Source organism: Dipodomys merriami, unplaced genomic scaffold, assembly GCF_024711535.1.
Source record: "Dipodomys merriami isolate MVZ:Mamm:240054 unplaced genomic scaffold, mDipMer1.0.p SCAF_3, whole genome shotgun sequence".
In the NCBI taxonomy this organism is placed as follows: Eukaryota; Metazoa; Chordata; class Mammalia; order Rodentia; family Heteromyidae; genus Dipodomys; species Dipodomys merriami.
The window spans coordinates 84,891,905-84,919,374 of record NW_027204492.1 but is presented as its reverse complement, the minus strand read 5'-3'; the positions used below and the strand labels follow the sequence as shown (position 1 = coordinate 84,919,374).

General features: G+C 47.0%; 1 protein-coding gene across 1 annotated transcript; it reads right to left on the bottom strand.

Annotated features, from left to right (window-relative positions):
• Positions 1–16,779: 16,779 nt before the first annotated feature.
• On the bottom strand, positions 16,780–27,439 carry Timm17b (translocase of inner mitochondrial membrane 17B). Its single transcript, XM_070039177.1, has 6 exons — positions 27,319–27,439; positions 26,223–26,322; positions 23,754–23,817; positions 17,429–17,557; positions 17,240–17,350; positions 16,780–17,141 (listed from the first exon to the last, which is right to left on the bottom strand). Exons 1-6 carry the CDS (start codon positions 27,342–27,344, stop codon positions 17,050–17,052), a joined length of 522 nt encoding a protein of 173 aa, XP_069895278.1. The 5' UTR covers positions 27,345–27,439; the 3' UTR covers positions 16,780–17,049.
• Positions 27,440–27,470: the final 31 nt, after the last annotated feature.

The following is a 27,470-nucleotide window of genomic DNA, read 5'->3' as shown; positions in this document are numbered from 1 at the left end:
AGGCCCAGAGTTCAGGCCCCACAATTGACCAGAAAAAACAAAAAACAAAAGTCTCCCCCCACCCCAATCCAGTCCCTTGTACAACCTCCAATTTGGAAAAAGGTGAGATCAGGCAAAAGGCTGACAAGGTAGCAGGACCAGATGATATGAATGACACTGGCAAACACACCACGGCCACAAGCCAGAAAAGTTCCATTTGGAGCATAAGCCCATAACCAGTTAGAAGGTATACAGGTACGGACATTAGATGGGCATTAATTAATTAGATGGGCATTACCTAATAAGATGGGCATTAACTGTTTTCTTTTCATCTCCCAGCTCTGGTTAATTTTGAAAGGGCAGCTCCATTTTGGATGTGATACCATCCTCTCTTACTCCAGGACTAGCTTTTTTTTTTTTTTTTTTTGTCGGTCGTGGGGCTTGAACTCTGGGCCTGGGTGCTGTCCCTCAGCTCTTCAGCTCAAGGCGAGCACTCTACCACTTGAGCTACAGCGCCACTTCCGGTTTTCTGGTGGTTTATTGGAGATAGGAGTCTCACGGTCTCTCCTGCCCAGGCTGGCTTTGAACCGCGATCTTCCGATCTCAGCCTCCTGAGTAGCTAGGATTACAGGCGTGAGCCACCAGCGCCCGGCTTCCAGGACTAGCTTTATTCCTCGGGGTCTAGGTGGTTGGTGTTAAGTTTATAAAAAGAGGTAGCCGAGTAAGAACCACACCAAGCACGTGTTATTCAGGTAAGGGGTAGGTTTATTCATCATTCCGGCTGGCACCAGGCCTGCCTGGCACTCCACACGGCTGGGAAAGGCCTGGGAAAGAGCTGGGAAAGAGAGCTGGGAAAGAGCTGGGAAAAAGAGAGAGCTGGGAAAGAGAGAGCTGGGAAAGAGAGAGCTGGGAAAGAGAGCTGGGAAAGAGCTAGGAAAGAGCGTCTGGCCTGGGCTAGGCCTTATCTAGGGTAGGAGGGGGGGAGGTGTGGCCACATCAAATTCAGATGTGACCTCAGCGGATGCAGATGTGACCTCTTCCAGGTGTGCCAGTTGCCTAGGTAACACAGGTACTGCGTGGAGACTTTGCTGCAAGGAGGGTGGAGTCTGCTCGCCATCCAGGAGAGGACCTTACAGTTGGTGCTGGGATGGCTTTTCCCATTTGGCATCTATTTTGTCCATCATGAGGTTTGAACTCAAGGCTTAGGACTGTCTCTGAGCATTTCTGCTCAAGGCTAGTACTCTACCACTTTGAGCCATAGCACCATTTCCAGAATTCAGTTGGTTATTTAGAGATGAGTCTCTTGAGCCATGCTTCCAGCCTAGCTCTTTGCTGTTTAATTGGGAGATGGAGTCTCAGAGGAATTTTTCTGCCCGTGCTGGCTTTGAATGGTGATCTTTGCCATAAAAACCCTTTATTATTTCCAATTAAGCAACAAAGAGATCAAATAGAAATACAGTTATTCTTGATTTCATATAACACTTTAGGATACTAATTGAGGTTAAGACATTGTAGGTGTCACTAGGGCTTTGTGATTACAATATAGAATGCAGGAGTTGGTGTCCTTTTAGCTCTGTACCCAAGGCAGCTTACATATTAAACAGGGAAAAATGTTGAGTTTAAAGGTGTTCATTTGAAGGACCTTGACATAAACAAACACTTAAGTGAACTTAAGACATATTTATACCATCTGCTACAAACATGAACCATTTGGGGTAAGACAATTTTTATCCAGAAGAAAACATTTTAATGAGATAATTTTGAACATGTTCACACACACACACACACACATATACACACACACACACACACACCTCTGTACAAAAGTTTTAAGGTATGCTTAGGTGTTTTGTTTTGTTTTGTTTTTAAAGAAAATCAACTGTAAGTCTTTTTTTAATTCCAATGGCAAAATGGACATTTTTGCACACTGTTTGATAGAACCATGTGGTCAATGCTAGAAAAACAGGCAATACCATGGAGCTGGGAAAGTGGCTCAGTGGTAGAGTGCTTGCTTCACATGCATGATGCCCTGGGTTCGAATATTCAGCACCACAGAAACAGAAAAAGCCGGAAGTGGTGCTGTGGGCCATGTGGTAGAGTGCTAACCTTGAGCTGAATAGCTCAGGTAAAGTACCCAGGCCCAGAGTTCAAGACTCAAGACTGACAAAAAAAAAAAAAAGGAAAAACAGGCAATACCAAACAGAATATAAGGTGAAACTTAAGGTTTAGCCAACAACAAACAATTTAATAGAATCTCTATGCTTAGAAGAACGAACATTGATAACAAGAATGGCAAACATAGCCAGGCACTGGTGGCTCACACCTGTAATCCTAGCTACTCAGGAGGCTGAGATCTGAGGATCATGGTTCAAAGCCAGCTCAGGCAGGAAAGACCGTGAGACTCCTATCTCCAATAAACCACTAGAAAACCGGAAGTGGTACTGTGGCTCAAGCGGTAGAGCACTAGCCTTGAGATGGAGAGCTGAGGGACAGCGTTCAGGCCCAGAGTTCAAGCCCCATGACCGACCAAAAAAAAAAAAAGAATGGCAAACCTTTAGAACAATTTTGGCAAAGCTTGGAGTGGAGGTCACATGAAATCCCACTATGGACTTTGTCTCTTCCCAGGAGGGTGTCAATCTCTAGGGCCTGCAGAGAATTGGGGGAGGGAGGTTATTTTGGGGGAGGCTTATAGCAACCTTATAGAGTTTTGCAGGGAGAAATTAAGAATCCAGATTTCTGAAGTGAGTAGACTCAGGAAAGAGAAAGGATTAGTGTCCCAGTCCGGAAAGCAAAAAGGATAAGTTTGTTTGTTTGATGTATGCTATCTGTCTAACTGCTCCCAAGCTTGGAGCTGACAGTTTTCACTTAAGAGAATCCAGACCAGCTATAGAGGGGAGGAATGTAGTTACAACAGCAAGGATGGAGAAGACTTGGGCTTATGGAGCCAGTGATCCAGGAGGGCTAGCCTTTATAAGTGGGAACCTGCGACTCAGCCTGTGTCTCACTGTCAAGGAGAGGAGAGAAAGCGGGGGGGGGGGGGGGGGCGAATAAGCTCCCTTTCTAGAAGAGATAGCTGCGAGGCTTATTGGCAGAGAAGGACTTGGAGAGCAAGGGGCGGGCCTCTGGAGAGGAAGTCAGAAAAGGACTTGGTAGGCAGAACAGGATGAGCAGAGGAGGGGCCACTGGAACAGAGGTAGAGGAGGGCTTGGGTTTAGGGGACCTCAGACTCCTTGCTGTTTTGTTGGAGAATTGTTTAAATCATTGAGAATATTTCGAGGGCTCTGAACTCATGCCAATAATAGCCAGATTTCAATAACAGACAATTTTAAAGGGTGTCAAGCAAGGGTGAGCCTCCTGGAGTCTCTGGGGACCCTACAGACAGGAAGGGAGGGAGGGCAGGATCATGGGGGGGGGGCTCCGCTACAAACGTGGGTTGGTTACCTTGTCCTGAAGGTTTTTTGGGTGGAGTGGGTCAGATGGCGAAGAGCCTCCTGCCTGGAGATCGAGAAAGTGAAGGAGAGAGAATAGGGGGAGAGATAAGGCCTTTCCTGGGTTTACACAGGGGGCCAATAATACCTCAAGCCACGCCGGGTGGCCGTCCACTAGGCATGCGCTGCTTTACATAGGCAAAGGCTGCACAATCTTTCAGGTCTCTGTTTATCCCAAGGTAAGCTCAGCAGGCTTTGTGCTTGCGATGGAGAAAGGCCTCAGAAAGAGAAGGTAAAAGGCTCAATGAGAGGCGGCCAGGAGGTAGGTAGAGGGGACCCAGTTACTCCCAGAGCTTTTCTTCTCCTAGTCTTTTGGCACCATATGTTGGGAAAATGGAAAAGAATGGAAAAGGAATAGGCCGGACTCGATCCTCAACAGGTGAGAACTGTTTATTGAAGAACATCGAGGGGCTGGGAAGGTGGCTCAGTGGTAGAGCACTTGCCTTGCATGCCTGAAGCCCTGGGTTCGATTCCTCAGCACCACATAAGAAAAAAGAAAAAAGCTGGAAGTGGTGCTGTGGCTCAAGTGGTAGAGCGCTAGCCTTGAACTGAAGATCTGAGGTACATTGCCCAGGCCCAGAGCTCAGGCCCCACGACCAGACCCCCCCCAAAAAAAAGAACAGTGAGGGCACAGACCTTCCCATGGGTTTGGAGGTGGTGCAAGAGACTGGATTTTGGGGTGGGCTTATATAGGGCTTACCAAGGAAGCAAAGAATAAAAAATGGGCTATGGTCAACTTGGGATCAAGGGCAATGCTGGGTGTGGGGCTATTGTCTCCTAGGGCCAAGGTCGTAATGACCTGCCTGTGGACAAGCACATGAGCACACACCTGCTACTTTGCTTGACCCTGGGGAATAAGGCAGGACCCAAATCCTTCAGAGAGTAACCTCCCTAATAAGTTTTTCTTCTTGCCTGTCCTGGGGCTTGAACTCTGGGTCTGGGCACTATACCTGAGCTTCTTTTTGCTTAAGTCTAGCATTCTACCACTTCAGCACCACCACTTCTGGCTTTTTCTGTGATTCTTTGGAGAGAAGAGTCTCATGGACTTTCCTGCCTGGTTGGCTTTGAACCCCAATTCTCAGATCTCAGCCGTCTGAGTAGCTAGGATTACAGGTGCGAGGCACTGTCACCTGGCTCTAACAAATTTAAAGCCAAATTTCCAAAATACCTCACCTAAATATACCATGCATGATCGAAAGGAAAACTATCCTTGTGCTGCTATGCAAAAGGTTCTGTGTCTCATGGCTGGCTGTAATCCTAACTGCTCAGAGGCTGAGGTTTGAGAATCAGGGTTCCAGGCCAGCCAGTAGAAAAGTATGTGAGATTCTTACCTCCAATTAACCAGCAAAAAACTCAAAATTGAACTATGGCTCAAGTGGTAGAGTGCCAAGCTTGAGTACAAAAGCTCAGAAGCCCCTGGACTGATACTCACATGTGCTGGTACACACACACACACACACACACACACACACACACACACACACACACACACACACACACACACACACACACACACACACACACACACACACACACACACACACACACACACACACACACACATACACACCTCATGACCTGGGCACTGGGCATTCATGCCTGTAATCCTAGCTACTCAGAAAGCTGAGATCTGAGGATTGCAGTTCAAAGTCAGCTCAGGCAGTAAAGTCCATGAGACTCATCTCCAATAACAGAAAACAGAAAGTGGCGCTGTGGCTCAAATGGTAGAGTGCTGGCCTTGAGCTGAAGAGCTGAGGGACAGCGTGTAGGCCCAGAGTTCAAGCCCCATGACCACCACCACCAATAACAAAAAAAACCCTCATGAATACATCTCAAGTTAAAGATGATGGAGTTGTAAAGTACTAGCTTTGAGAAAAACAAAACAAAACAAAAAACAAAAAAAACTCAGGGCCAGGTGCCCATGGCTTACTCAGGAGGCTGAGATCTGAGGATTATAGCTCGAAGCCAGCCCAGACAGAAAAGGCCCCATGATAATCTTTTTTTTTTTTTTTTTGTCGATCCTGGGGCTTGAACTCGGCTTGGGCGCTGTCCCTCAGCTCTTCAGCTCAAGATGAGCACTCTACCACTTGAGCTACAGCGCCACTTCTGGTTTTCTTGTGGTTTATTGGAGAAGGAAGTCTCACGGTCTTTCCTGCCTGGGCTGGCTTTGAACCATGATCCTCAGATCTCAGCCTCCTGAGTACCTAGGATTACAGGCATGAGCCACCAGTGCTCGGCCCCATGATAATCTTATCTCCAATGAACTACTCAAAAGCTAGAAGTGGTGCTTTGGCTCAAGTGGTAGAACGATGTCCTTGAGCACAAAATGGTCCAGGGAGAGTGCCCAGGCCCAGAATTCAAGCTCTAGTACCAAAAAAAAAAAAAAAAAAAAAAAAAAAAGATGATGGAAGCAGGTACTGCCCAAGACAAGGAAAACAAGTTTATTTTTTGTGTTTTTTTCTACCCCCCCCCCTTTCTTTTTTTGTTGGTTGTGGGGCCTGAACTCTGGTCCTGGGCGCTGTCCCTCAGCTCTTCAGCTCAAGGTTAATGCTCTACCACTTGAGCCACAGTGCCACTTCCGGCTTTTTCTGTTTATATGGTGCTGAGGAATCAAACTAAGGGCCTTATGCATGCAAGGCAAGCACTCTACTACTGAGCCACCTTCCTAGCCCATGCCCCTTTCTTTTGAGTCCATTCTGATTTATGACTCAGGGCCTAGGTGCTGTTCCTAACCATTTTTTTCCCCCGCAAGTCTGGTTGGTGCTCTACTACTTAAGCCATAGCTCCACTTTCAGCTTTTTGCTGGTTAATTGGAGATAAGGGTCTTGGGGCCTGGATGCTACTGGCTCCTCCCTGTAATGCTAGCTACTCAGGAAGCTGAGATCTGAGCAGCATGATTCAAAGCCAGCCCAGGCTGGAAAGTGAGGCTGTTTTTTCCATTAGCCCACCAAAAAAGCCAGAAGTAAGTGGTGCTGTGCCTCAAGTGGCAAAACGCTAGCCTTGGGCACAAAAGCTCAGGGACAGTGTCCAAGCCCTGAATTCAAGTTCCAGGACTGGCATACACATAAAAAGAGTCTTGAGGATTTTTTTTTAATCAGGTCTGAGTTCAAACCTCAATTCTAAGATTTCAGCCTGCAGCACCCCACTCTATACAAGGATTTGTTGTTGTTGTTGTTTGTTTTTGTAGGTCATGGGACTTGAACTCTGGGCCTGGGTGCTGTTCTAGAGCTCTTCACCTCAAAGCTAGCATTGTACCACTTGAGCCATAGCTCCACTTCTGGTTTTCTGGTGGTTAATTGGATAAGATTCTCATGGGTTTTCCTGCCTGGGCTGGTTTTGAAATGTGATCCTCAGATCTCAGCCTCCTGAGTAGCTAGGATTACAGTGTGAGCCACAGTGCCCAGCTCTAAACAGTGTGTCCTCTATACAGTGCCTATACAGCTCTATACAGTGCCCAGCTCTGCCATGTATTGACTTCTATCTCTCTTTTTTACTATCTCTCCTTGCATCTCATGCTCTCTGTCCATCTTTTTTTTTTTGCTCCCCCCTCAAATCTGTTCGTCTTTGTTTCCATTTCTTTTTATCTGTTTATCTGTTGTTTGATCAATTGTGGCACTTGAGGCTTAGTCACTGTCCTTGAGCTCTTTTGTTCTTGGTTAGCAGTCTGCCACTTTGAGCCATAGCACCTAGTTTTCTGGTGGTTAATTGGAGATGAGTCTCATGGATTTCCTGCCTTGGCTGGCTTTGAACTGTGATCTTCAGATCTCAGTCTCCTGAGTAGCTAGGATTATAGGTGGCAACCACCAGTGCCTGACTTTGTGTATCTGTTTCTTATCATTTCTGCTTATATGTTTTCCTAGGTCTCTTCTCAGAATCTTCATCTCCCTGATCTCTTGTCACTCTGGGGCTCTCTACCCTAGAGCTCTGTCTTTTTTGTTTCTCACTCTTTCTTTGTGGTATCTGGGGGAGAGGGGGGGTTTGAACCCAGCATCTTGTATTGTACTATGTGAACCACACGTCTAGCCCTTTTGTTTTGCTTTTGTGTATGTGACACAGAGATTGAGGTTTGAATTCAGGGTCTAGTTTCTTGTTCAGCTCTTAATACTTGAGCCATACCTCCCATCTGACTTTTTTTTGTCAGTCGTGGGGCTTGGGCAATGTCCCTGCACTCTTCAGCTCAAGACAAGCGCTCTACCGCTTGAGCCACAGCACCACTTCTGGTTTTCTGGTGGTGTATTGGAGATAAGAGTCTCACGGACTTTCCTGCCTGGGCTGGCTTTGAACTGCGATCCTCAGATCTCAGCCTCCTGAGCAGCTAGGATTACAGGCATGAGCCACTGGCGCCTGTCTTCCACCTGGCTTTTTGCTGGTTAACTTGAAGTCTGGACTTTTCTGCTTGAGCTGGCTTCAAACTTTGATCCTTACATTTCAGCCTCTGTTTGTTTGTTTGTTTGTTTTGCCAAGTCCTGGGACTTGAACTCAGGTTCTGGGCACCGTCCCTGAGCTGCTTTTGCTCAAGGCTAGCACTCTACCTCTTGAGCCACAGCACCACTTCCGGCTTTTTCTGTGTATGTGGTACTGAGGAATTGAACGTGGGGCTTCATGGATGCAAGGCAAGCACTCTATCACTAAGACACATTCCCAGCCCCAGCCTCTTTTGTGTGTGTGTGTGCTGGTTCTGGGACTTGAATTCAGGGCCTGAGCGCTGTCCCTGAGCCTTTGTGCTCAAGGCTAGTGCTCTAACACTTGAACTACAGCACTATTTTCCAACTTTTCCTGAGTAATTTATTGGAGATAAGTCTCAAGGATTTTTCTGTTCAGGCTGGCTTTGAACTGCCATCCTCAGATCTCAGCCTCTTGAGTAGTTAGGATTACAAGCATGAGCTATTGGAGTCCAGCTTAGGTTTCAGCCTCAAGAGTAGCTAAGATCAGATTGGAGCCACCAGTGTTCATCTTTCCAGTACCCAGCCTGTGTTTTCTCCCTAGCTCTTCAGTATCTCTTCCTGAGCAAGCGGCTAGGTAACCCCACACCCCTGTCAGGGATGGGTCCTCTTACTCTTCCTTGATTCTCTCTACCTCTTAAGACCTCTTTGGATGGCTGGACTAGGGGCCATAGGGCATGTGAGAGCCACCAGCCTGGGAACCACACTAGAAGAATAGGGTTGGGAGATGGCTAAGAGACAAGTCAATGCAAATGAAGGCAGGGCAGGAAGGAAATGGTGAAGAAGACCAGGAGGAAAGTCTGGGAGCTTCTGAAGTCCTTGGTAGAAGCAGATGGAATTAAATGGTATTTAATCTGAGAAAGGGGCTGGGGTTGTTGGTCAATGATATAGCACTTGCCTAGCATGTGCCCCCCAGAACTAAAAAAAATTCCTAGAGAAAGTAGGGCACCAGTGGCTCATGCCCATAATCCTAACTGCTCAAGATTGGAAGCCAGCCTGGACAAGGTATTTATTTCCTGTGACTCTTATCTCCAGTTAACTACCAGAAATGGTACTTGGAAATGGCACTGTGGCACATATGGTAGAATGTCACTGTTGAGCAAAAAAGCTCAGGGACAGTACCCAGGCCCTGACTTCATGCACTAGTGCTCTCTGTCTCTGTCTCTGTCTCTGTTTCTCTCTCTCTGTCTCTCATAACAAAACATAATAATTCTACAAGCTCCAGTGAACCCCAACTGATGACCCTATTTCGCCACCTGGTGGCTAAATCTTTGCCTTGCAACTCTCATTCCTTCCTTTGTGGGCATTTTATACTGTTTAGGTCTCATTTCCTAGCCTGTGTTTCTGTCATTCATATGGCTTCTTGTTACTATTTTCTTTTTCTACTGAGCTTCTTGAGTAGCTAGAATAGGATTACAGGGGTTTTTTTTTGGTTTGTTTTTGTTTTTGCTGGTCCAGGGGCCTGAACACAGGGCCTGGGCTCTAAGATTTTTGTTCAAGGCTAGTGCTCCATTTTGAGCCACAGCACAACTTCTGGTTTTCTGGTGATTAATTGGATATGAATCTCATAGACTTTCCTGCCCAGGCTGGCTTTGAACCACGATCCCCAGATTTCAGTCTCCTTATTAGCAAGGATTACAGGCATGAGCCACTGGCATCTGGCTCCTAAACTTCTTTACTCAAGGATAGCACTCTACAACTTCAGCAGAAAAGTTTCACAATCTTCTCTGCTCAGGCTGGCCTCAAACCGTGATCCTCACCTCAGATCTCAGCCTTTTTTTTTTTTTTTTGCCAGTCCTGGGCCTTGAGCTCTGGGCCTGGATAATGTCCTTGAGCCTCTTTGTACTCCACAAGGCAGCTTCAGGGTTGCTAATTTATTTTTTTGAGTAGTTTATTGGAGATAAGAGTCTCTTGGAGACTTTTCTGCCCAGACTGGCTTCAAACTGCAAATCCTCAGATTTCAGGATTACAGGCAAGACCCACCAGCATCTGGCTTGACAACTGCCTCTTGCGTAGCTAGGATTACAGGAGTAAGCCACTGGCACTCCAGCCTTTTTTTTTTTTTTTTTTTTTTTGGCAGTCCTGGGGCTTGAACTGAGTGCCTGGCCTTGTCCTGAGTTATTTTGCAAAAGACTCGTGCCTTACCTAGAGCCACAGCTCTACTTCTGACTCTTTGTTCTTTGGAGATAAGACTCTCAAGTGGCTTGCACCTGTAATCTAAGCTACTCAGGAGGCCGAGATTTTAGGATTGAGGTTCAAAGCTAGTCCAGGCAGGAAAGTCAAAGTCCATGAGACTCATCTTCAATAAACGACTCAGAAAACCGGAAGTGGCGCTGTGGCCCAAGGTGCACTGCCTTGAGCTGAAGAGCTGATGGACAGCACCCAGGCCCAGAGTTCAAGCCCCACTACTGACCAAAAAAAAAAAAAATTTCATGGAATTTCTTGCTCAGGCTGATTTTGAACCCAGATCCTCAGATCTCAGCCTCCTGAATAGCTAGGATTCCAGGAGTGAGCCACAGGTGCCCAGCAGGTACTCTACCTCTTGAGCCATACTTCCAGCTAACTTTCTTCTTTTGTTTTTTATTATTAAGTTGATGTACAGAGTGGTTACAGTTACATAAGTCAGGTAAGGAGTACATTCCTTTTTGGACATTATCACCCTTTCCCTTGCCGCTCTCCAATTTTCTCCCTCTCATCCCTAGGCACAAACTGTATGGTTCATTTTCCACATAGTGTCTAATGAGTACCACTGCTGCATTTGTTCACCCTTTGACCCTCCATTTCTGTGCTCCCTCTTACCCTCCTAAAGACAGATAAATGAACAAACAAGACAAAAAGAAAACAAAACAAAAACTATGGGGCTGGGAAGGTGGCTCAGTGGTAGAGTGCTTGCCTTGCATGCCTGAGGCCCTGGGTTCAATTCCTCAGCACCACAGAAGCAAAAAGAAAAAAAAAGCCGGAAGTGGAGCTGTGGTTCAAGTGGTAGAGTGCTAGCCTTGAGCTGAAGAGCTGAGGGACAGCGCCCAGGCCCAGAGTTCAGGCCCCATGACCGGACCCCCCCCCAAAAAAAAAAAAAAAAAACTACAAAGAGGGCTGGGAATGTGGCTTAGTGGTAGAGTGCTTGCCTAACATACATGAAACCCTGCCGGGCGCTGGTGGCTCACGCCTGTAATCCTAGCTACTCAGGAGGCTGAGATCTGAGGATCGCAGTTCAAAGCCAGCCCGGGCAGGAGAGACCGTGAGACTCCTATCTCCAATAAAACACCAGAAAACCGGAAGTGGCGCTGCAGCTCAAGTGGTAGAGCGCTCACCTTGAGCTGAAGAGCTGAGGGACAGCGCCCAGGCCCAGAGTTCAAGCCCCACGACCGACAAAAAAAAAAAAGAAACATACATGAAACCCTGGGTTTGATTCCTTAGTACCACATAAACAGAAAAAGCTGGAAGTGGTGCTGTGCCTCAAGTGGTAGAGTACTAGCCTTGAGCAAAAGCAGCTCAGGGACAGTGCCCAGGCCCTGAGTTCAAGCTCCAGGACTGGCAAATGAAAACAAAACAAAACAAAACAAAAAATGAATAAAAACCTTGTTTCGAGGAATTCGTTTGCTTTCTTCTCTTTCTCTCTCTCTTTTTTTTTTCTGGTCCTGGAGTTTGATCTTAGGACGTAGATGCTCTCCTTGAACTTCTTTTACTCAAGGTTAGCACTCTACCACTTGAATCACAGCTCCATTTTTGGCTTTTTGGTATTTTATTGGAGATAAGGTTCCCAAGAATTTCCTGCCCACGCTTGCTTTGAACCTTGATACTCAAAAGCTTAGCCTTCTGAATAGCTAAGATTACAGGCATGAGCCACTGGCACCCAGCTTTTTTTGGTGCCAATATGGGTCTTAACCTCATGGCCTGGGCACTCAAGTTTGATGCTTTACCACTTGAGCCACATCTCTACTTCCAGCTTTTTGCTGATTGATTGGAGATGAGTCTAAACAGACTTTCTTTTCCTGACTGGCTTCGAATTGCTAACAGATCTCAGCCTCCGAGTAGCTAGGGATTACAGGTGGGGCCAGTTGGAGCCTGGCTCAGAATCTGTTTCTAAGTTTGTTGTTCCTGTTGAAATTTGCTACTGGCTAAACCCTGCCATAAGTAGGTGCTAGAGTAGCTACAGTGCAAAGCCCTGAGCTTTGGCAGCAAAAAAAAAAAAACAGGTTAGTGAAGGAAAGGCCCAATCTCTGGGCCATTGTAAAACCCCCCAGAGACCTGGTGATCCTCAGTTGAGTTACACCACCTCCTACTTGAGTGACTCAGTGCCAATTGAGGATGGCTGGTACCTTGAATTCGCCTCTCAATATCCTAGCTGGGGCCCCACTGCAAAACACAGTCCAGCAGCAGAGCCTTTTTTTGTCAGTCATGGGGCTTGAACTCTGGGCTTTGGCGCTGTCCCTCAGCTCTTCAGCTCAAGGCGAGCGCTCTACCACTTGAACCACAGCGCCACTTCTGGTTTTCTAGTGGTTTATTGGAGATAGGACTCTCACCGTCTTTCCTGCCCAGGCTGGCTTTGAACTGCGTACCTCAGATCTTAGCCTCCTGAGTAGCTAGGATTACAGGTATGAGCCACTGGCGCCTGGCTATCAGAGCCTTTTGAGGGGTCAGAAAATCATCAAACCCTTGTATTCCAGGAATTGACACTTGTGTTTTTCGGGCTACCTGCATCTTTGGACCAGTCCCTTCTGCACCCCACAGCCCAAGCCCTTTGAGGTCCTCCAGCCTTCCCGGGCCCGAACATTTCCAATCATCTCTCTACCAGATATTTGTCTAGTAAGAATCCACAGACCCCACTCCTCACCCCGGCCCCACCCCTTTCCCATGTTTCCTTGCTGTCTGACAAGATTGCCACTGTCCAAACTTTGTGTAGTGGCTCAAGTCCAGCAACTACAGGCCCTGCCCAGATCCTAAGCCTCTCCTCCCCAGGGACTGCCCCACCTCTAGCTCCATCCAGCTTTTGAGACTCTGTTCCCAGTGCTCATCACCACGCAGAGAAGCAGGGAGGGGAGGGAGACGCTGTCCCTGAACTTTTGTGCTTAAAGCTAGCTTTCTACCACTTGAGCCACAGCCCCCAAATCCACTTCTGGCTTTTTGGTGATTAATTGGGAATTAGGTCTCAAGGGTCTTTCCTGATCCGGCTGGCTTTGAACTGTGATCCTCAGATATCAGCCTCCTAAGTAGCTAGAATTTTAGGTGAGAGCCATAAGCACCTGACTGTGAACCAGTTTTTTTTTTTTTGGGGGGGGGGTCCAGTCGTGGGGCCTGAACTCTGGGCCTGGGCGCTGTCCCTCAGCTCTTCAGCTCAAGGCTAGCACTCTACCACTTGAGCCACAGTGCCAGTTCTGGCTTTTTCTGCTTATGTGGTGCTGAGGAATCGAACCCAGGGCCTCAGGCATGCAAGGCAAGCACTCTACCACTGAGCCACCTTCCCAGCCCTTGTGAACCAGTTTTAAGCAGAAGAAAGGGCATTTCCACCTCCTGGCAGTGGCTTACAGAAAAGGGGGTTAAAAGCTCCGATTAGGGCATGGGTATTGGTGTGGTCTGTACAAACAAACTTGACCAACACTCTGGAAACAAGTCTCTATGTGGCATTTGCACCCCAGTTGAGATGAAGTTTGTGCCACTCATTGTAGGGGTTTGCCCAGAAGTGACAGAAATGGAGGGATGATATACATTAAAAAAAAAAATCTTACCTCTCACCTACCCTACCCCAAAATGAAGTCTCAGTTCTAGCTATTTTGTGGTTTGCCTTAAGAAAACAACTGGAGGCCTCAGTACTCAAGTTGAGGCAGGATGGTAAGGTGTTGTGGCCAGCCTGTGCTACAGAGTTCTGGAGGGCTAAAGTGATACATAACAATATGACTCAAAAATTAACAATGGGGCTGGGCACTGGTGGCTTAGGCTGAGATCTGAGGATCAAGGTTCAAAGCCAGCCAGGGCAGGAAATTCCCCAAGAGACTCTCATCTCCAAGTAATCACCAGAGAAGTGGAAGTGGTGCTGTGGCTCAAGTGGTAGAGTGCTAGCCTTGAGCTGCAGAGCTCAGGGACAGCACCCAGGCCGAGTTCAAGCCCCACAACTGACCAAAAAACCCACAAAAGACTCCAAAAACAATGGGCTAGAAATACGACTTAGTGGTAGTGTTTGCCTTGCATACATGAAGCTCTGGGTTCAATTCCAGAATGCATCGTGGCTCAACTGGTTGAGTGCTAGCTCAGGCACAGGGCCCAGGCCCCGAGTTCAAGCCCCAGGACTGGCAACAACAACAAAACAAAACCCCAAAACAAGCTAGGGGTGGAAATATACTTTCTTCTGCTTAAGACTTATTTGCAGAAGCCAGTGCTGTACTCCTAGCTACTTAGGCTGACATCTAAAGACCCAGGCTGGAAGTCAGCTTGGGCAGAGGCTTTTTTTATTTTTAATTCTCTGCCTCCTTGGTAAGCCCTATAAAAGCCCACCCCAAAATCCAGTCCCTTGCACCACCCCTAAACCCACGGGAAGGTCTATGTCCCTCTCTGTTCCTCAATAAACAGTCCTTACCTGTTGAGGATTGAGTACAGCCTATTCCTGAGTTGTTGTTGTTGTTTTGCTAGAGCTCTACCATTTTGGCCTAAAGTTAACTTCTGGCTTTTTTGGGGGAAGTTAATTGGAGATGAGTCTCAGGCATTTTTAAAAAAATCCAAACTAGCTTTGAACCTCAATCCTCAGAGCTCAACCTCCTAAGTAGCTAACATGAGCCACCAGTACCCAGCTCATGAGATTATTTCCAAGTAACCAGCAAAAATCCAGAAGTAGAGCTAGGCTCAAGTACTAGTGCATTAACCTTGAGTCTAAAACCTCAGCAAGAGTACAAGGCCCAGAGGTCAAGCCCCAGTACCAACACACTCACACACACACACCGTTACTGGAATAAACCTAGCACACAGATATATATATATATACACTTATATAAATATAAATATATACATATATAACAATGGTGCTACACAGGGAATTTGCTAGGATAATCTAGGAAAATAGCCACACTGACTCAAAAAGGAAATGTGGTACTTAGATATCTTGGACTCAGACTCAGAAAAATACTGCTACATAGTTCCAGGCAAGCCAGGGCTATATCATCATACTGACTCAAAATAAAATGAAATAAAATAAAACTGTGATGGAGGCACTTGCTGTTTGCATGGCTACAAGATGTGTGTGCTTGTACTGCATTGTCCTTAACTTTGAGCTAAAAGTTCAGAGTGAAATATGGGTAAGCAAAGGAAATCTAAATGTAATACATTGAAACATTGTGGAGCACCTTATCAACAAACCAGGGCTGAGGTGGCTCAGCAAGTTACTGAGGAGAAACCTGAACCTTTATATCCATTGGTTAAGCTGTACAATATTATGTCTAAGAGAGAGAAGAAAGATGAAGGGTGTGCATCCTGCATAGTGAAATACAAGGAAGAATTTGACCTGATTCAGGATCAGAAGGAGAAAATGACTGCTGAATTGTCTGGGGGTGAAGGGAAATCAAAGTAATCGAATACAAGTACAGTAGAGACCTCTGCCAGCCATGTCACTAGGAAATTACTTACAATAAAAATTTAGTCTTCTGGGCTGGGAAGGTGGCTCAGTGGTAGAGCGCTTGCTTGCCTTGCATGCATGAGGCCCTGGGTTCGATTCCTCAGCACCACATAAGCAAAAAAGAAAAAAACTAGAAGTGGTGCTGTGGCTCAAGTGGGAGAGCGCTAGCCTTTTGAGCTGCAGGGTTGGAATGTGGCCTAGTGGTAGAGTGCATGCATGAAGCTCTGGGTTTGATTCCTCATTACCATAAACAACAACAAAAAGCCAGAAGTGGCACTGTGGCTCAGGGACAATGCCCAGGCCCGGAGTTTAAACCCCAGGATTGGCAAAACAAACAAACAAACAAGCTGGGTGCTAGTGGCTAATGCCTGTAATCCTAGCTACTCAGGAGGCTCTGAGGATCACGGTTCAAAGCCAGCTTGGGCAGGAAAGTCCATGAAACTCTTATCTCCGATTAACCACAAGAAAACTGGAAGTGGCACTGTTGCTAAAGTGGTACAGTGCTAGCCTTGAGCTGAAGAGCTGAGGGACAGCACCTAGGCCCAGAGTTCAGGCCCCATGACCCACAAAAACAAAACTGTGATGGACCAGGAGACTGTTACAGGGTACTTTGAGGAAGCCAGGTCTGCCCAATCTCTACTTTCAGCCCAGGAACAAAGTTGAGGTCACATGATGAGGATTCTTTATGTAAATGAGGTAACTGGTGTTCAGAAGAGGGTTTCTTATTAAATCAATTCTTCAGCCTTATCCATGGTTTTTTATGGAGGAGGCAGCAAGGGTATTGGGCTGTATGTATGGCATGAGGGAAGCAGTGTACAGATCCATCCACAAATCCTTATATTCTCATACACCTTCAAGCCTGTTCTTGTGTTTTCATGTGTCTAATTCACATCTTTTGTTTTGTTGTGGTACTAGCCCTGGAGCTTGAACTCCGGATCCCAACACTGTCCCTGAGCTTCTTTGGCTCAAGGCTAACTTCTGGCTTTTTAATTTAGAGATAGAAGTCACATGGACTCCTTTGCCCAGGCTGGCTTCCAACTTTAATCCTCAGGTCTCAGCTTTCTGAGTAGCTAGGATTATAGGAGAGAGCCACCAGCGCACCTGACTGTAATTCACATCTTCATGCTCCTTCTTCCCCTCCCTGCTCATTCCCTCTGCCAAGTTATGACTAGAGCCACTCCTGTGGGACTCTTAAGTCCTTGGCAAGGGCTTTGCCTCCTGTCCTGAGATCAGAGTCTCAGGGATAGTCGAAGGAATGCATACACAAGCATTTCCAAACTGGCTTTAAATACTTATTAGGGTGCCACACAAAGGAGCTGGGGTAAGGGCTTTTTATGAGTATGGGGCTGGGGTGCCCTGAGAGAAAAAGGGACCCATTTGTTAGGGCAGCTGGGGTATACCACTCCCACCCTGGGATAGGGGTGTTAGTATAGGTCCTCCTCTCTGACAGGTTCCAGGGCTAAGTGGGAGCCAGCCCTCCCTTGGAGGTAGATGACTGGGGCGGGAGGAGCAGCTCCCAAGGTGGCAGGCAGTGGGTTCCTCAGTGGAATTGTTGGTAGCCAGGATAGCCAGGAGCTGGGCTACTACCATCCTTTGGACCTAGTTGACTGGGGTCTTCGAAGAATGGAGGTGCTAGAGAGGGAGGAAAAAGATAATGAAGTAAGTTACATGGAAGGAGGCTGGTAGGGCTATTCCCACCTTTCCCTACCCGTTGTTCCACAGATCCTTACCATTGCGGAACTGCTGTGCGGTATAGCGTGTGAGGAGGATGCCCACACCCTCAATGAGAGCCAATAGGATGCCCCCCATCATGGCTGAGCCCACCATGGCCAATGGGCCACCTGGAGGTGGAGAGAGACAGAGGTGAGGGCAGGCAGAACAGAGGGAAGGGACTGGGGCCAGGAGCCAAAGACACTCACTGCGAGCAGCCAGCACAGCCCCAGTCAAGGCACCACTGGTGATGGAGTTCCAGGGATCCTCTTTGCCCCGAAGTCGTACCAAGCCACAATCAATGGTGGAGAATAGGCCTCCCCACACTGCAAAACTACCTGTAGAGGGGCAGAGGTCTCGTCAGTATTTTCCAGAGATCCCAAGAATTCATATCTCAGGGGATGGAGACTTCAAATGCCTGAAGGCTCTGTGCAAGAACGGGGAAGAAAAGGGAGTTTGGTATACAGGGCATGCTTCAACTGCAGAAGACCCTGCAACCCGTCCCCAGCAACAAATAAAGAAAAGGAGAGTGGCAGGGTACTGGTGGCTCACACCTGCAATCCTAGCTACTCAGGAGGCTGAGATTTGTGGATGGCAGCCAGCTGGAAGGAGGCAAGTCCATGAGACTCTTACTTCCAATTAACCACCAAAAAGCCAGAAGTGGAGCTATATGTAGCTCAAGTGGGAGAGTGCTAGCTTTAAGTGAACAAAAAAATCTAGCAAGAACGCAAGGCATGAGATCAAGCCCCAGGATGGGAAAAAAGAAAATAAAAGGAAAGGAAAAGAAAGGGGAGAAGAATGGAGACAAAGAGGCAGATAACAGTTGGGCACTAGTGGCTCACGCTTGTAATCCTAGCTACTCAGGAGGCTGAAATCTGAGGATCGCAGTTCAAAGCCAGCCTGAGCAGGAAAGTCCGTGAGACTCATCTCCAACCAGAAGTGGCACGGTAGCTCAAGTGGTAGAGTGCTAGCCTTGAGTTGAACAGATGAGGGACTGTGCCCAGGCCCTGAGTTCAAGTCCCATGACTAACAAAAAAAAAGTCCCATGGGCTGGGGAGGTGGCTCAGTGGTAGAGTGCTTGCCTTGCACACATGAAGCCCTGGGTTTGATTCCTCAGCACCACATAAGCAGAAGAAAGCCAGAAGTGGCGCTGTGACTCAAGTGGTAGAGCGCTAGCCTTGAGCTGAAGAGCTGAGGGACAGTGTCCAGGCCCAGAGTTCAGGCCCATGACTGACCAAAAACAAAAAAAGTCCCTGAACACAGGCACATAAAAATGAAGGAAAGAAAAAGAGAAGAAAAGAAAGGAAGGAAGGAAGGAAGGAAGGAAGGAAAGAAGGAAGGGAGGGAGGGAGGGAGGGAGGGAGGGAGGAAGGAAAAGGAAAAGGAAAAGGAAAGGAAAGAGAAAAGAAAGAGCCCGGTGTCGGTGGCTCATGCCTATAATCCTAGCTACTCAGGAGGCTGAGATCTGAGGATCTTGGTTCAAAGTAAGCCTGGGCAGGAAAGTCTGTGAGACTTTTTTTTGGTCGGTCATGGGGCTTGAACTCTGGGCTTGGGCACTGTCTTTGTGCTCTTCAGCTCAAGGCAAGCTCTCTACCACTTGAGCCACGGCACCACTTCCGGTTTTCTAGCGGTTTATTGGACCAGCAAAATAAAAAATTCTCTTCATCTTTTTTTGTGTGTATGTGCATGTGCCAATCCTGGGGCTTGAACTCAGGGCCTTGGCACTGTCCCTGAGCTTTCTGGCTACCACTTTACCCCTTGAGCCACAGCTTCATCTCCAGTTTTGTTTGATGGTTAATTGGAGATAACTCTCATAGACTTTCTGGCATAGGCTGGCTTCAAATCTCAATCCTCAGATCTCAGCTTCCTTAGTGCATACAGGCATGAGCCATGGGTGCACCGCCCTCTTTACCTTTATATGTAATTGAAAAATGGTTATAAGTAGATCCATCTTTTAAATGGCTTTGTTTTGTGCTGGTCCTGGGGCTTGATTGAACTTGGGGCCTAAGTGCTGTCCCTGAGATTTTTTTGCTCAAGGCTGGCACTCTACCACTCGAGCTACAACTCTACTTCATGCGTTTTGGTGGTTAATTGGAGATAAGAGTCTCACTCTTTCCTGCCCAGGCTGGCTTTGAACTGAGAGCCTCAGATCTCAGCCTCCTGAGCCACAGCACCACTTCCGGTTTTCTGGTGGTTTATTGGAGATAAAGAGTCTCACGAACTTTTCTGCTCGGGCTGGCTTTGAATCCTGATCCTCAGATCTCAGCCTCCTCAGTAGCTAGGATTACAGGTATAAGCCACCGACACCCGGCTACAATTTCCATCTTTTAATCACCACAGAGTTGGAATTCTGGTGTTGATTTCAGGATTAGGAATGTGGCTTAGTGGTAGAGTGCTTGCCTAGAATGCATGATGCCCTGGGTTTGATTCCTCAGTACAACTTAAACAGAAAAAGCTGGAAATGGCACTGTGGCTCAAGTGGTAGAGTGTTAGCTTTGAGAAAAAGAAGCTCAGGGACAGTGCCCAGGACTGGCAAACAAAACAAAATGGATCAGGAAAGCCAGTACGTAATATATGTTAAACAACCCTGGCCTAGAAATCAAACTGTTCCCAAGTATAAAATTTTCTATTTGACACAAATAGAAAATTCCACAGCAGATTTCATGTGAGGTGACACAGCCAAAATACAGATGAACTGAACATACTGTATAAAATTAGTCAAGTGCAGCCAGGTGCCAGTGGCTCACGCCTGTAATCCTAGCTACTCAGGAGGCTGACATCTGAGGATCACAGTTCAAAGCCTGCCCGGGCAGGAAAGTCCATGAGACTCTTATCTCCAATAAACTACTAGAAAACCAAAAGTGGCGCTGTGGTTCAAGCGGTAGAGCATTCACCTTGAGCTGAGGAGCTGAGGGACAGCACCCAAGCCCGTTCAAGTCCCATGACCGACAAAAAAATAAATAAAATAAAATAAAATAAAATAAGTCAAGAGCAAGCACATGTGCCTGTGGTCCCAGCTACTTTGGAAACTAAGGTAAAAATTACTTGAGCTCAAGAGTTAGAGATCAGCTAGGTAGCAGTGGCTCATGCCAGCAATCCTAACTACTCAGGAGGCTGAGATCTGAGAATCTTGGATCAAAGCCAGATGGAGCAGGAAAGTCTGTAAGACTCATCTCTACTAAACTACCAGAAATGCCATAATTGGAGCTGTGGCTTAAGTGGTAGAGCTCTAGCCTTGAGAAAAAAAGGACCTCAGGGGACAATGCACAGGTCCTGAGTTTGAGCCCCAGGACCAGCACCAAGAAAAAAAAGTTAGAGATTTGCCTGGGCAACATAGAAAGACACATTTCTCCATTTTTGTTGTTGTTTTGGTGGGGAGAGTGGTGATAACAAGAACTGAACTTAGGGGGGCTGGGAAGGTGGCTCAGTGGTAGAGTGCTTGCCTTGCATGCATGAGGCCCTGGGTTCGATTCCTCAGCACCACATAAGCAAAAAAAGAAAAAAGCCGGAAGTGGTGCTGTGGCTCAAGTGATAGAGTACTAGCCTTGAGCTGAAGAGCTGAGGGACAGCACCCAGGCCCAGAGCTCAGGCCCCACGACCGGACTCCCCCTACCAAAAAAAAGACAGGGGTTAAATTCCAGAAATTTCACTTTACATATGTAGATATTTTAAAAATATGAAAAATTCTTTTTTTTTTTGGTCCAGTCGTGGGGCCTGAACTCTGGGCCTGGGCGCTGTTCCTCAGCTCTTCAGCTCAAGGCTAGCGCTCTACCACTTGAGCCACAGCGCCACTTCCAGCTTTTTTCTTTTTTCTTATGTGGTGCCAAGGAATCGAACCCAGGGCCTCAGGCATGCAAGGCAAGCGCTCTACCACTGAGCCACCTTCCCAGCCCCAAAAGTATGAAAAATTCTGAAACTAGAAAAACTTGTGGTCACAAGCAGTTTAGATAAGTTTAGATAAGTTGTAGTTAAAATGTTAAAACCCAGCACTAGTGGCTCATACCTGTTATCCTAGCTTCTCATGAGGCTGATATCTGAAGACTGTGTCTTGAAGCTAGCCTGGGCAGGAAGTCTGTGAGACTCTTATCTCTAATTAACCAGCAAAAAGCTGGAAGTGGCGCTATAGCTCAAGTGGCAGAGCACTAGTTGATCAAAAAAACCTCACTGATAGCTCCCAGGTCTTGAATTCAAGCCAGAGCACTGACACATGTACACACACACTGTGTTTACTGTGTTCTACGATCTATTTCAGGTACTCCATGTTATCTGACTCATGAAAAAAAAATTTTTTTGCCAGTCCTGGGGCTTGAAATCAGGGCCCAGGCACTGTCCCTGAGTTCTTTAGTTCAAGGCTAGTGCTGCCACTTGAGTCACAGCACTACTTCTGGCTTTTTCTGTTGATGTGGTACTGAGGAATCGAACCCAGGGCTTCATGCATGCTAGGCAAGCCACATTCCCAGCCCTGACTTATGAAAATTTAAATCAGTGGGCTGGGAAGGTGGCTCAGTTGTGGAGTGCTTGCCTTGCACGGCATGAAGCCCTGGGTTTGATTCCTCAGCACCACATAAGCAGAAAAACCTCGAAGTGGCGCTGTGGCTCAAGTAGTAGAGCGCTAGCCTTGAGCTGAAGAGCTGAGGGACAGAGCCCAGGCCCAGAGTTCAAGCCCCATGATCGACAAAAAAATAAAAATAAAAAATTAAATCAGTTAATATTATTAAAGGGCTGGCTTGATGCTGGTGGCTCATACTGGTAATTCTAGCTACTCAGGAGGCTGAGATCTGAGGAACATGGTTTGGAGCCAGCCCAGGCCTTGAGTTGAAGCCCCAGGACCAACACACAAAACACACACAAAACACACACACACACACACACACACACACACACACACACACACACACGGCTGAACATAGCTACCAGAAAATTTAAGTTCTATGTACTTTTAGTAAATTATAAAACTACTTGCTGGTGCAGAAATGTCCCCAGGAGACTCATTTCCAATTAACCACTCTAAAACCAGAAGTGGTGCTGTAGCTCACGTGGTAGCACTAGCCTTGAGCATAAAGGAAAGAGGTACAGGGACAGAGCCCAGGCCCTTAGTTCAAGCCCCACAATTGATTTAAAAAAAGAAAAGAAAAGACACACTACTAACCCAAGATCATCCAGCAGTGATAAGACATGGCCTGGATTTAAACTCTAGAATTCACACGTGTGTGTGTGTGTGTGTGTGTGTGTGCGCGCGCGTGCGTGCGTGTGCACGCGCCCATGCGTGCTTCAACTCAGGGCCTGGGCACTGTCCTCTGAGCTTTTTTGCTCAGCCTCATGAATAGCTATGATTATAGAAGTGAGTTGCTGGCTTTCAGCTGAGAATCCACATTCTTTATCCCTTCAAATTAAACTGCTGAAAGCTGAGCACTGAAGGCCCACACCTGTAATCCTAGCTACTTGGAATCTGAAATCTGAAGATTGAGATTTAAAACTAGAAGTGAGCCGGGTGTTGGTGGCTCATGCTACTCAGGAAGACAGCGGTTCAAAGCCAGCCTGGGCAGAAAAGTCTGTGAGACTCTTATTTCCAGTAAACCACTAGAAAACCGGAAGTGGCACTGTGGCTCAGTGGTGTAGAGTGCTTGCCTTGAGCTGAAGAGCTGAGGGACAATGCCCAGGCCCAGAGTTCAAGCCCCACGTTCAACAAAAAACAAACAAACAAACTGGAAGTGGAGCTGTGGCTCAAAGGTAGAACATCAACTTTGAGCAAAAACACCAAGTAATGGTGACAGTTTGAAGATAGCCCAGGCAGGAAAGTCTGAGTTTCCTTTTTTGTTGTTGTTGGTGGTGGTCATGGGGCTTGAACTCTGGGTCTGGGTGCTGTCCCTCAGCTTACTCTTCAGCTTAAGGCTAGCACTCTACCACTTGAGGGACAGCGCCACTTCTGGTTTTGAGTGGTTTATTGGAGATAAGAATCTCATGGAAGCCGGGCGCTGGTGGCTCACGCCTGTAATCCTAGCTACTCAGGAGGCTGAGATCTGAGGATCGCAGTTCAAAGCCAGCCTGGGCAGGAGAGACCGTGAGACTCCTATCTCCAATAAAACACCAGAAAACCGGAAGTGGCGCTGTAGCTCAAGTGGTAGAGCGCTCGCCTTGAGCTGAAGAGCTGAGGGACAGCGCCCAGGCCCAGAGTTCAAGCCCCACGACCGACCAAAAAAAAAAAAAAAAAAAAAAAAAAGAATCTCATGGACTTTCCTGCTCTGGCTGGCTTTGAACCGTGATCCTCAAATCTCAGCTTCCTGAGTAGCTAGGATTACTAGCATGAGCCACTGGTACCCAGCTACAAGTCTGAGATTCTTATCTCCATAAAACTACCAAAAAAGACAGAGTGGAGCTGAGGCTCAAGTGGTAGAGCAGTAGCCTTGAGCAAAAGCAGCTCAGGGACAGTGCACCCATGCCCTAAGTTTAAGCTCCAGGACTGGCACAAACATGCACACACAGATCACCCTGAAAGTTGACATCACATATCCTATGTTTCCCCAAGCACCTCACCTCCAATCTGGGGGGCTCGAATCCTCACAGCATTGACACTCCCTCTGAACCGTTGTTGAATTCCCTGGGGAAAAGCAAGCAAACAAGTAGATAGGGCAGGCTTCTAAATATTTTTTATTGTTATTATTATTAAAGTGTTGTACAGAGGGGTTCTAAGCTTTTTTTCTTTTGTCAGTTGTGGGGCTTGAAGGGTTCTAAGTTTTTAAGAGAGGGATGGAGAACTGGGGGCAGGTGGCTTACACCTGTAATCCTAAACTGCTTAGGAAGCTGAGATCATCCAGAGGCCAGGGCAAGAAAGTTTGCAAAAAAATCAGGGCTGGGTCATAGCTCAAGTGGTAGAGCACCTGCCTAGCAAACATAAAGTCCTAAGGTCACACTTCAGTACCAACAGCAATATAAAAAGGAAGAGGTGCTGCGAAAGTGCATCTCAGTGGTAGAAAGTCTGCTTAGTGTATAAGGCTCTAGGTTCCAGCAAGAAACAAACAAAACAGGAAGAGGAGGACAGGGATTCTGGAAAGGCCTCATTAAGGAAGAGGCATATGGAGTGTTGGGACTGTAGTTCTGTGGCATTGATGCTGGAGGCCATGGTTTGGTTCCTATCTCTCTCTCTCTCTCTCTCTCTCTCTCTCACACACACACACACACACACACAAATAAATGAACAAGGAGTGCCATGTGCTAAGACCTAAGAAACATGGACAAAGATCCAGGAAGGAGAATTTTTTTTTTGCCAGTCCTGGAGTTTGAACTCAGGGCCTGGGCTCTGTCCCTGAGCTTCTCTGTACTCAGGGCTAGCGCTCTACTAATTGAGCCACAACACCACTTCTGGCCTTTTCTATTTATGTGGTACTGAGGAATCAAACCCAGGGCGTCATGCATGCTAGGCAAGCATTTTACCACTAAGCCATATTCCCAGCCCCAGAAAGGAGGATTCTGTCTGGTGCTGGTGGCTCACACCTGTAATCCTAGCTACACAGCAAGCTGAGATCTGAGATCTGAGGACTGAGGTTAAAAGCCAGCCAGGGCAGAAAAAGTCCATGAAACTTTTTTTGCCCAGTCCTGAGGGTTGAACTCAGGGCCTGGACACTGTTCCTGAGCTTCTTTTGCTCAAGGCTAGTACTCTACCACTTGAGTCACAGCGCCACTTCCAGCCTTTTCTGTTTATGTGGTACTGAGGAATCAAAGCCAGGGCTTCAGCATGCTAGGCAAGCACTCTACCACTCAGCCACATTCTCAAACCTCCATGAGACTCTTACCTTTAATTAACTAACAAAATTCTGCAAGTGGTACAGAGCCAGCTTTGAGTGAAAAAGCTAAGAGAGTGCCCAGGCCTTGAGTTGAAGCCCCAGTAGTAGCACATAAAAAATAAAAAAAAGGAGAATTCTAGGAGTTGAGGGACAAAGCTAGATACAAAAATTGCAGAAGTGCCAGGCGCTGGTGGCTCACGCCTATAATCCTAGCTACTCAGGAGGCTGAGATCTGAGAATTGCAGTTCAAAGCCAGCCCAGGCAGGAAAGTCCGTGAATCTCTTAAACCACCAGAAAACTGGAAGTGGCGCTGTGGCTCAAGTGGTAGAGAGCTAGCCTTGAGCTGAAGAGCTGAGGGACAGCGCTTAGGCTCAGAGTTCAAGCCCCAAGACCAACAAAAAAAAAAAAATTGCAGAAGCTAGGCGTGGTGGCACATAGCTCTAAACTCAGCACTAAGACTAGCATAGGTTTTATAGGGAGATTTTTGTCTCAAAAAGCCCTTAAGTAAGGTGGGCTCATGCCTGTAATCCTAGCTATTCAGGAGTCTGAGATCTGAAGATGGAGGTTCAAAGCCAGCCTGGCCAGAAAAGTCCATGAAACTCTTATCTCCAATTAACCACTCGAACAGCCAGAAGTAAAGATGTGGCTCAAGTTGTAGAGTACCAGCCTTGAGCAAAATGGCCGAGATAGCATTTAGGCGCTGAGTTCAAGCCCCACTGCTGATGCACACACACACAAATAAATTATTTAGACAAAATAAGCTAACTAAATGTTAGGACATTTAGTGAAATCTTCTGGAAGGATGGTCAGAGAAAGAAGCAGAACTCATTGTGTTAAATGGAAAGGATTTACTTCATTTTGAGGCTCTCCTCTTCTGGTTAATTAAACTTCAATCATTTTTCTGTGTCTAGGTTTCTTACCCAGACTCTAACTCTAGGTAAAAAAAATCTGCCTTTGTATATACATTTAGGATTTGGTACTGCCTGTTTTTTTGTTTGTTTTTGTTTCCTGGTACTGGGGGTGGAACCCAGGGCTTTACGTACTAACCACGTGTTCTACTATTGAGTTTCCCCAAACCCCAGATCCAAGGGCCAGGCCTGGCACACAGGCATCAGAATAAGTTAAGTTCATGTTGAAGGGCAGCTCCAAGCAGTTTCCAAAGCAGTTTTTAGTGTCAAGGCTATTGATTCCCACACCACCAGAGGGGAAGGCTCAGACTCACAACAGGGGCATTACGAAAGCCCTTGACTGCCTGGAAGACTCCACCACCAATGACACCCATAGTGAAGGCTCCTCCGCAGTCATCCACAATCCTCCATGGGCTGCATACAATCAGAAAGGAAGCATAGGGTTAATGTGAGACCTTTCCCAGCTAAGCCCTGTCACCAAGATTCTTTCCAACTGAGAGAAACAATCATCTGAATGGGAACTTCCTAAGTGGGATGAAATGCTTCAAAATAACAATCTTAGTTCTCTTATAAAAGCAAGAAAGGAAAGCCAGTTGTAGTAGTACACTCCCTGTAATCCCATAGAAGGGTTTCAGCTCAAGGCTAGCCTTGGAAACATTGTGAGACTTGGTCTCTCCTACACACAAAAAGATTGTAAAGGTATAAGTGGGGTAAAAGGGGATGATGGTGGATATTACTCTTGATTCCAACCCATGTATCAGCCGATTGTTTTCTTACTACCAAAAATTCAATGAATTGATTACATCCAAAGAGTTGGCTTGTGTTCAGGGTTCACTAGCTAGTGACTGTCATTCAAAGCAGGAGGGAGTGGCACTCCCTTGTACAATCCTGAGCATGTCCACAAGCCTCTTTAAACCTTTCAAGCCTTTTAAATCTTTGCCCTACTTTAAATATAAAACTGGGGGGAAAACGAAGAAGACCATGAGGAGAATTCAAGATCACGACAAGATCATCTAGCCCTAATCTGCCTGGAATTCACAAGAAAACGACCGGAGAAAAACCCATCCTAGGTACCCCCGAGGGTTTTAAGATCCATGTCACCCCACAACGCTGTGATTAATTTCACCAGCGTGTTGTCTGCGTTAAGAGGGATCAGGAAATAACGAAATCGGGAGACGTAAAGAACCTGAGGTAGGTTCGTCGTACCTCACACCTTCTCCCACGTACAACAAATCGCGTTTTAACAAAATCCGAGTAGGAGGAGCTAGGTCAGGAACGGAAGGTAGTTGAGGTCTTAGATCTCCCAAATTCTGGGATTACGATATTCTGGGGTGGAATCCTCCCCCTCCCGCCTCACATGGCCGGCCTGGACCACGGCAACAGTCCCGATGCCTATGCCCAAAGTCGTACCAAGGCTCCCGAGCGTACTCCTCCATGGCGCTGGTATCTGGCGGGCAAGTCGGGACACTCAAGGGAACCACGCCTCTACAGTAAACGCACCCGAGCGCGCGAACGTTCCATTCTTCCAGGGGAACGATTGGGTCACTTTGCTACGCGTAAGG